This window comes from Littorina saxatilis, linkage group LG1 (assembly GCF_037325665.1).
Source record: "Littorina saxatilis isolate snail1 linkage group LG1, US_GU_Lsax_2.0, whole genome shotgun sequence".
Lineage (NCBI taxonomy): Eukaryota > Metazoa > Mollusca > Gastropoda > Littorinimorpha > Littorinidae > Littorina > Littorina saxatilis.
The window spans coordinates 83,684,092-83,694,091 of record NC_090245.1 but is presented as its reverse complement, the minus strand read 5'-3'; the positions used below and the strand labels follow the sequence as shown (position 1 = coordinate 83,694,091).

At 39.8% G+C, this 10,000-nt stretch overlaps 1 protein-coding gene across 1 annotated transcript in view; it reads right to left on the bottom strand.

Annotated features, from left to right (window-relative positions):
• The window catches only part of LOC138981797 (uncharacterized), a 6,051-nt gene extending 1,399 nt beyond the window's left edge, over positions 1–4,652 (bottom strand). The window contains exons 1-3 of the mRNA XM_070354879.1: positions 4,468–4,652; positions 4,146–4,250; positions 1–1,312 (exon numbers count right to left, since the gene is read on the bottom strand). The exon at positions 1–1,312 is cut by the window's left edge and continues 1,399 nt beyond it. Coding sequence (XP_070210980.1) covers positions 1,003–1,312; positions 4,146–4,250; positions 4,468–4,562 — 510 coding nt within the window. The 5' untranslated portion in view covers positions 4,563–4,652 and the 3' untranslated portion in view covers positions 1–1,002. The remainder of the gene's footprint in view (positions 1,313–4,145; positions 4,251–4,467) is intronic.
• Positions 4,653–10,000: the final 5,348 nt, after the last annotated feature.

Genomic DNA, 10,000 nt, shown 5'->3' with positions numbered 1-10,000 from the left:
CCGCCAGGAGCTATATATTTTTTTTTATTAATCTTTTCCTTTTTAAGCCTCCGCAATTGCATTCCGGCTGCAAAAACCGGGTTTTGCCTCTGTGTTAATTTAATTCATTTGCAAAAGAAACCTTCCTATGCTTTGAAAAAATCATATCATGTCTTGACTTTCAACTGTACGCGCGTGTGTATAATTATGTGTGTCACTACGATGAGTGTGTGTGTGTGTGTGTGTGTGTGTGTGTGTGTGTGTGTGTGTGTGTATGTGTGTGTGTGTGTGTGTGTGTGTGTGACGTGTCACTTGTGTCATCATAGTTTCAGTGTGTGTATGAGTGTAGATTGAGAGAGAATGAGAGAAAGCGAGAGAAAGTGAGTGTGTGGTTATTTGTTTGTGACTGTGTGCGTGCGTGTATGGGTGCGTGTGTGTGTGTATATGTGTGCGCGCGAGCGCGCGCGCGTGTGTGTGTGTGCAGTGTGTGGTGTGTGTGTGTGTTTATGTGTGCCGTCAGTGTCACTTGTGTCATAGTGTCAGTATGTGCATGAGTGTACGTTTGTCTGTGTGTGCGTGTGTCGTAAGAGAGAGAGAGAGAGAGAGAGAGAGAGAGAGAGAGAGAGAGAGAGAGAGAGAGAGAGAGAGAGAGAGAGAGAGAGAGAGAGAGAGAGAGAGAGAGAGCGACCGACACTTCTTTCAAGTGGCAATTTTGGACCAGACAGCGTCTTTATGTTTAACAGTTAGACTGCTCTGAAATTTGGACAGAATTACCGTTCTTTCGTAAAACACTTCTGTCAAGAGTACAGCAATTTCACCATCTGAAAAAGGCGCAGAACGCCCCTCCGTGTCTACTTTCTTTTTGAGCGGCACACGTGCCTTGCCATTTTCGTTGACTGCCATGTTGATAGAAACGTGCGCATGCGTATTAGTAGGGATTCCCCCAATTTCCCCGACCTTGACCTTAATACTCTCGCTGTCACAACTTTGGCGTTCAAGTCAGTTCATGCATTGTGAACAGTGTTAGAAAGTTGACTTCGGGAGTTCCCACTTCGAAAAGAGGCCTCTACTTCCAGTGTTTCTTACTTCTAGTTCATGCATACGGGCCCTGGTGGTGATGGAGGTCAGGGCCAACTGCTTGACCTGCTCAACGGAGCAAAGGGCCATGGGAGAGCTTGCCACCTTTTCGCATTCCAGCTCATGTACCAGGTGGATTCCTCTCCCAATGAAGCCTTCCTCCTCTTCTTCTTCCTGAGGGTCCTCTTGCTTCAGTTCTCCAAAAAACATCTCTTCGAAGCTCACCTCTGTTGCCTCTTTCTGTACTTCCTCTTGGCTGAAATAAGTGAAAACAGTGTCACCAAAGGGATGGCCATAAAAAAAATGCATTCAAAAGTGTATACAGTGGAACCCCCCTTTTAAGACCCCCCCCCCCCCCCCATTTAAGACCCTGTTTTCTCAGCTTTCCTCTTCATAACCTCTGTAAATCTTCCCCCATTTTAAGACTCCATCCTTTTTAAGACCTGATTTTTTGACTCACATGCGAAGCAAAAGTGAGTCTATGTACTCACCCGAGTTGTCCGTCCGTCCGTCCGTCCGTCCGGACGTCCGGAAAACTTTAACGTTGGATATTTCTTGGACACTATTCAGTCTATCAGTACCAAATTTGGCAAGATGGTGTATGATGACAAGGCCCCAAAAAACATACATAGCATCTTGACCTTGCTTCAAGGTCAAGGTCGCAGGGGCCATAAATGTTGCCTAAAAAACAGCTATTTTTCACATTTTTCCCATTTTCTCTGAAGTTTTTGAGATTGAATACCTCACCTATATATGATATATAGGGCAAAGTAAGCCCCATCTTTTGATACCAGTTTGGTTTACCTTGCTTCAAGGTCAAGGTCACAGGAGCTCTTCAAAGTTGGATTGTATACATATTTTGAAGTGACCTTGACCCTGAACTATGGAAGATAACTGTTTCAAACTTTAAAATTATGTGGGGCACATGTTATGCTTTCATCATGAGACACATTTGGTCACATATGATCAAGGTCAAGGTCACTTTGACCCTTATGAAATGTGACCAAAATAAGGTAGTGAACCACTAAAAGTGACCATATCTCATGGTAGAAAGAGCCAATAAGCACCATTGTACTTCCTATGTCTTGAATTAACAGCTTTGTGTTGCATGACCTTGGATGACCTTGACCTTGGGTCAAGGTCACATGTACTTTAGTAGGAAAAATGTGTAAAGCATGTGAGTCGTATGGGCTTTGCCCTTCTTGTTCAGATTTTTTGAGGTCTTAAAATGGGGATTAAACTGTATATGTGTGTCTCTGCACTGTAATGTGTTTTAGATTTATTCAAGCTACAACGTCAACGGTAGACAGCTACTATGTTGAAGGCACTGTGCTGGACAGCTAGTCTTCACGGATTCGGTTGGCCTACTTCTGTATATCAATAACAATTAATCTATATTAAACCAGTCTGACAATCACAGCGCATGACGTGCAGGAAAAGTAGCGTGCGGTGCCAGTGAGACGTAACATCATGAGTCAACTTAGAAAAGAAGCGACTAAAATATTTAGCCATCTTTATTATCGATTTTGTATTTTTCGTCAAATTCACAACATCCTGCTGTTGCCTATGTTCTTTCAGATCAACACTGCTCGCGTGAAAGAGAAGAAACCTATAACACTTTGAAATTGACCAGGACACTATAAAGTGGGACAATTTATAATGTATAGATATAGCCCGTCCGGGTGACCAGCAGAGGACGTTTTAAATCATTTTTAAAAAATCCAATAAACTTTTGCATAGTGTCTACAAATAAAAGTTGTTGAGGACGATTAGTACTATCTTGTCTGAAAAGGGTTAAGCACTAGAGTCAATAGTTTTTGTTGTACTCTGGTAACATTTTCAGCGATGTGACCAAAAGTGGGTAAATATTAACCCCGAATGAGCCTCAGTGACGCATAACGCTGACCTAAGCCAGCCAGGTGTGCCGCGTGAGCACGTTTTTCACACCAATTCTGTAACATTGCATTCCTCTGAGCGTAAAAGTTAAATCTAAAAAAAAAATACAAACACGAGAGTTCAAATGAATATATTATTTATTTATTATGAAGAGCTTATATAGCGCGAACCACAATTAACTGTGCTCTCCGCGCTCTACATGCCGTTTGAAATGGAATTTTTTACAGATAGACAAACAGACATTTTTTACACACAATATATAACGTATTCACATCGACCAGCAAACTTCAAGCCTATTAGGCGAACATTCACCTTTCACGGCCTATTATTCCAAGTCAAACGGGTATTTGGTGGACATTTTTATCTATGCCTATACAATTTTCTCAGGAAAGACCCTTTTGTCAATCGTGGGATCTTTAACGTGCACACCCCAATGTAGTGTACACGAAGGGACCTCGGTTTTTCGTCTCATCCGAGTATTAGACTTTGAGGTAAAGCGTGGGGCTCTTTTGGGGTATACATGTGATAATTTTTCTTTCAATTTCGGACAATTTCACGTGTACAGGGCTTAAACCACAATACATATTTGTTTGTTTGTTTGTTTGCTTAATGCCCAGCCGACCACGAAGGGCCATATCAGGGCGGTGCTGCTTTGACATTTAACGTGCGCCACACACAAGACAGAAGTCGCAGCACAGGCTTCATGTCTCACCCAGTCACATTATTCTGACACCGGACCAACCAGTCCTAGCACTAACCCCATAATGCCAGACGCCAGGCGGAGCAGCTACTAGATTGCCAATTTTAAAGTCTTAGGTATGACCCGGCCGGGGTTCGAACCCACGACCTCCCGATCACGGGGCGGACGCCTTACCACTAGGCCAACCGTGCCGGTCCCACCACAATAGATACAAACTAGTACTTTTCACACAAAATAGTACTACTTGCCTATAACAACTTTTGTTCTTAAATACATTCCAAAATATCATTTGTTTATTTTTAAATAATTTAAAACGTCCTAGGCAAACGACAAGAAGAAGATTTAAAACGTCCTATATTGGTCCCTCGAACAGACAATACAGTAGTCTAAGCAACAACCAAAAAGACCTTGGATACAGAAAAATAAAACAATGATAGCACTTCCATACCAACGATGAATTTAAAACTTATGAACAAGACTTTCAACAACTTACAGAATGGCTTCCAGATAGAAGCTTGGTTCATACTCTGGATCATCAGGATCCGCTGTCTCTTCACAGTCTGACTCAGACTGCAGGGTGATGTCAATAGAAGTCAAGCTGCAAACAGTGTAAAAGGATGAAAAGTTTATCCTAGCACAAGCACAGATATTACTTTCCAGGCATAGAAAGGACAATGTTTGTACAATCTAACTACCTTACGGTTTTCTAGTATCATCGCACACACTTACCTTTCTTTCTTACTTAATGTCACAAAATAACTTTTAAAATGTTATTGCCCTGGTGGATGCCAAAAACAAAAATTAAAAAAGCTTACTTAAACGGATCAAGGAATGATGCTGATGGCCGTCTCAACGCTCTCGCAGCCCTTGTTTGTGTAGGTGGAGTACCTCTGCAACAGATATGTATCATTAATAATTATGTGATGAAATATCAGGCTCAGAAAATACCACCCACTTGCACAAGAAGATGTACGATGAGAAACAAAACAAACAAAAATAGAAATCTTCCATTCAGACCTTCCCAAACCACACAAATGTAGAGATTCTTATTAATCTCTCTTTCTACAAGTACTTACCAGTTCCATTTAACTTTGCATACCATGCTAATTATTCAGTAAAAAAACTTTATACCATCAAGGTTATACCTCTATGTGGAATAGCCCGGTAAGTGTGCTATCCCCTATAGCCCGGGCGTTTCCCGCCAAAAGGGCAGGCGCCTCTATCGCCTATAGCCCGGCGACGTCATAGTGACGTCATAGAGATGTACAGGCGCCTCTATACGCCTATAGCCCGGCGACGTCATAGTGACGTCATAGAGATGTAACCTGCGCATGTGCCAACGGCAAGCTGATCATAAAACTCAGGTCCCATGACCCCAAAACCAAGGTCTGATTAAGGGGAGGTCGGGAGGGAGTCTTTGTTAAATGGAACTGGTAAGTACTTGTAGAAAGAGAGATTAATAAGAATCTCTACATTCTACTACGTTCTTACCAGTTCCATTTAACTTTGCACGAATACCATCCTGGAAGGTGGGAAATCAGACTGAAGAAAATTAAGTAACTACAGCCTAAAAACCCGTGCTAGATCGATAGCTATCTTCATTGGCACAAAAGATAGCTATTGTAATCCTTAAAGTGTAACTAAACAGACATTTTGAAGTGTCAGCTTTACTGAATTGCTTTATGTTTTGTCCAAGTATAGACCTGTAGAAGCGATACTGGACGATTTTTCCAACGTTTACTGTGTTTTCTGATTTACTACGATTTTTTAAAAGTGTTGAACCCATTTCAGATTTACCTGATTATCTGTTCTTGATTTGATACTTCCAAAGAACAAGTGGTACTTTGAGTTCCGGTTTTATGTTTTAACCAATCAGAATTTGGTTCCTAAATAAAATCGTCTGCTGCCTGTCCCAGCAGAGTCGGCAACAAGCACTGCTTGCCACATGTGTGATGTTACCAACAGAAATAGCCATAAATTGGGCAAGGTAGCAATGTAAATGAATTGGATCTAACTAATGTGCTTGTACTGCATCTCTGGCCTTTGAATTTTCTCCAAATGTACTGGCTCAGCGTGAGAGGCAACATCCTGTCGAAGTCGTAAGCACGAGGCTGACTGGGAGATTATTATTCGAAGAGCATGCTGAAACGGACTGTAAGTACAATATTTTACATGTTCTCGACATTTCTGTTGATCTTTCCTTAACTTTAATTGTTTCCTTGATTTAAAACCCTAGGGCTTGTATTTTCAGTTATGATACTAAGCACGTATCTTTACCACAGTATCCGATCACTTCACACTTGAATTTTGGAATGATGAAGTGGAATTATTTCTGGATCTAATTTATTCCTTGTCCACCCCCCCCCCCCCCCCCCTCTCGATTTCTTTTTTCGCCACATATGTATTGTCGTGTGAGTGGGTAGATGCGTGTACTGGCTGATTTTTTTTTTACTTCGGTCGATACAGATGATTGGAAAAAAAACCTTGTCAAGGATTTCAGAATTTAATAGATCTGTTCGAAGTTTTTACGGGATGGGTCCTGTTACAATACAGACTGAATGTGCCCAAGATGAACTTTTGATCAAACATACACACACAAATGAATCACTTGAGTTTGTTATACGGCGAATGTCCAGTTTCCACCACCACGTCTGTGGTATGTTTTTATACTGTTTGATTGAATAGACTGACGTGCATTCTCTCGCAAATGTGCGCGCGTGTGTGTTTGTCTGTGCCTTAGACTTATTAATCAAAGATGATGTTGCACATTGCAGATCTATGCGACAGGAGCAAGTGGACAAGACAGCTACATTTGTCCGAGCGAAGATCCAACGGTAAGCTCTTTTAGCCGAAGACAGCGAGCCTGGGTGCATTCTATCATGTTCGTGTGAGTGCTGCAGGGCTATTAGACGACTTTTCATTATTCTTGATTTGGAGATCCATGCAGGGTATTAGAAAGTGCAGAATATACACGTTTGAACAAATACGATGTGTGTTTGCTCTGAAAAAAGAAAAGACGCAACAAACAAACATTGTATTTGTTTAAAGTATCACAAATACGTATTACCTGTATCTGCAGGTTTTGATAATGATGAAGGGTAAATTACTTTGACGTGTGCTTTTTTTTTTTTAACCACACTGATAACGAATGATAGAAACACAGACACACTTAATAACATATCCACAAAAATTGTAACAATAAATGTAAGCTGAACAATGCCTGCAACACATTTCAGGCCTCAGAAGGAAGTAATTATGAGATTCAGACAGAGAGAGAAAGCCCAACACGAAACCAGTTGTGACATTTTTTATTTCATTATGTAATATTAAAAACACGACAACAACGTATTTCCTGTACTTAGTTTCGTGCAATTATGGATTGCAAAGTATGTCTAATTGAGTGGCATAAAGAGGCACAGTTGCATGAAAAACCAACTCGGATCTTGACTAGGAATGATCAGGATTTTTCATGGACACAACCTAGAATTTAACATCCTGGGGGGAGGGGGGTACTGCGCCTTTCACATCAAGATGTAAAGATCTATTTTAAATAATACTTATTAGAAGGGAACAAAATCAAACAAACTACAGCAATCGTTCTGAGGGGAGAGAATTACCTCTTCCAAAGAAATTACCTCCCTTGCTTTTCTTGTCGTGACTTATGTAGAGTAAAGTGAATAGAAAGTGAATCAGTCAGTAACAAAAAAAAACCACAACATTTCTTAAGATCAATGAGGAGTCTTGAAGTATTTGTCAATGTTAATCTTGTATGCATAACAAACAATATATTACGGATTGATAATTAAAGAAAATCGTCTCTTCTACAGGGTTGACCCCCCTAAAAAGGACACCCACAACCATGCAAATTACTTCTGCATCTGTTGAACCAATTATTTTATATATGGTATTCATTAACTTCAGTTTATGTTCTGCCTTTCCAGTAAGTGGCAATTTTGTAAATTGAATGGTCTGACTTTTGTGCAATTTTAATTTTTTTCTCCAAATTCGGGGGTCGACTAAACAGAACGAGTTTTGACATTGAGCGGTAGCCATTTTTACCTAATTTAAACCCTTCAGGCTTTTACCTTTTTGATTATTTTGAATGTCTGAGTATGTAAAAACATCCCCTTCAACCCCCAGGCTATCGATGACCTGAAGAAAGCATGCAGTTACAGCTAGGTTCAGGGCAATCCTCAGACACAAAAGCGTTGGTGTCATTGGTGATGCAAAAGTTAGATAATTTAACCTACAAATTTGCCACTTTGTGAACTGCACATGCATAAAATCAAGTTTAAGTATGCTGAATATGAAGTTATCCAGTCAATTGGTGTAGAAGTTATAGCATTTCTGTCAGTTAACAGTATTTAAAATCTCTAAAGTAAAATCTGACATATTCGAAAGTTTTGCATAAACACCCAGACAATTTTTACGATACTCTCCTAAGCTTCTCCAATTCTCAGCCCTGTCTTGGAAATGAATTCGAATAAGGCAGTCAAAATAACTTAGTTTGGAGCACCCATCAATCAGAATAAGCATTAACTTTTGACACAGGAAATATCTTCTACCGAAAGCTCTCCTGGTTTTATTCTACATTTTTCCTGCATAATGGTAACAAATTTAATGATAAATCTAAACAACGAAGTGACTGTGGTAAGATGAACAAAGTTAAAAAAACAAAGGATTACTGTAAATGGTTTACGAATCGAAATCTAAACAAGTTTTAATGATAAGTAAAATGATAAAAAAAAAAAATTAAAAAAAGCTAACGTCCTCGCATTTGTCCAGAATTATTCCATGTTTAACATGGGAACAGAGGGATAATTGGTCTAAAGAATTTTTAAAAAGGAGGGTTAGGGTAACCCTAACCCTCTTTGGACTGTATCTGTATGCAATGCCCGCTATAGGTGAAAGACTTTTGTGGAAGCCATGGAAGAATGCATCGCTGTTGTGCTGGTTCAGCTTGAGGTCCTGTCCTAGCGAATATCCTGCACACACAAAAACACGACTTTTTAAGCCACTTATGTTGCATTCCGTGACATAGCTTTGTTAAAACCGTGTGCCTGATAATAATGACAGATTTTGTTGATATACATTTTTTTTTTTTTTAAGACACCCCATTATATAATATTGTTTGACAATCTCTTTCAACATAGTTTACGAATCACCAATGTGTATACAAACGCAAATAACCCACAGGTCAATAAATTACTTTCCAGAGAGAGAGAGAGAGAGAGAGAGAGAGAGAGAGAGAGAGAGAGAGAGAGATTAAAACTAGAAAATGTGTGCTATATAAAACAAGGATAATCTCTGTCAAATCTTCGCTTGTACCTGCATGGTGTTTACTGCGCTATATACACAACCTGTTTTTTTTTTTTTTTTTTTTTTTTTAGGGGGGGGGGGGGGGGGGGTGGGATGTTTTGTGATGAGGGTTTTTTCAAAGCCTTTACTGCTTTAGTCATTGAATCCACCCGACTTCGATTTATTGTTCAGTGATGGGTAATTGTGTGACCAACTATGTAAGCTAGTGATTGTTCTGGCTTCATACAATGACATTGCATTAATTTTATAAGTGTATGTGTGTGTGTTTCAGGCAAAAGCTGATATTACAGTCCTAGTTGTATGCAGTACCTCTGCTTCTTTGTTCAGGAATCAAAGTATACAATCTAAACCGATTATTTTGTTCAATAATGTTCAGCTTACCATCCCGAAGAAGGCAGTAACGTGTCGAGATATTGATTATAGATATTAACGTACCTAACCTGGTTACTGGTGTGTTTTCTTTTTATTTCAATAATGTAAATGTGTGACAACTAGCAGGGTACTTGATGTTCAGAGCAATTTTTCTGGCAAAAGACCTTTTATGGATCAAAGAAAACTTTTGTCATTGTGCACAAGTCAATCAATTTGGTTGATAAATAATTTGTGCTGCATTTTCCCTGGTTCCAAACGTAGTATGTATTACCACATGTCCTTTCCTGTCATTGGCATCACATGATTCTCTGCAAGCAGTCTTTTGTGGAAATACGTCATTTAACACTTGCACTTATAGTAGGTGGCTGTGGAACGGTAGACATGCAACGACAACGAACAACAAAAGACAAAGTGTGGAGTACACTCATTTTTCTTAACATACGCTAAGTTTCTTTGAGAATGCTCCAAGTGAAAATCAGGGGTTCCTAGGCCTGATATCACAATTAAACAGCTTCTTCTCAGAATCAGGAGGGAAAAAACTGTTATATGGCGAGATGTCGTGACAAGAACAGACAGCAGCAGCAGCAACAACAACATTGCTAAATCGTCGCTTTAACAAAATTTCATGTTTTAGGCATCGCAGACAAAGCACGGCTA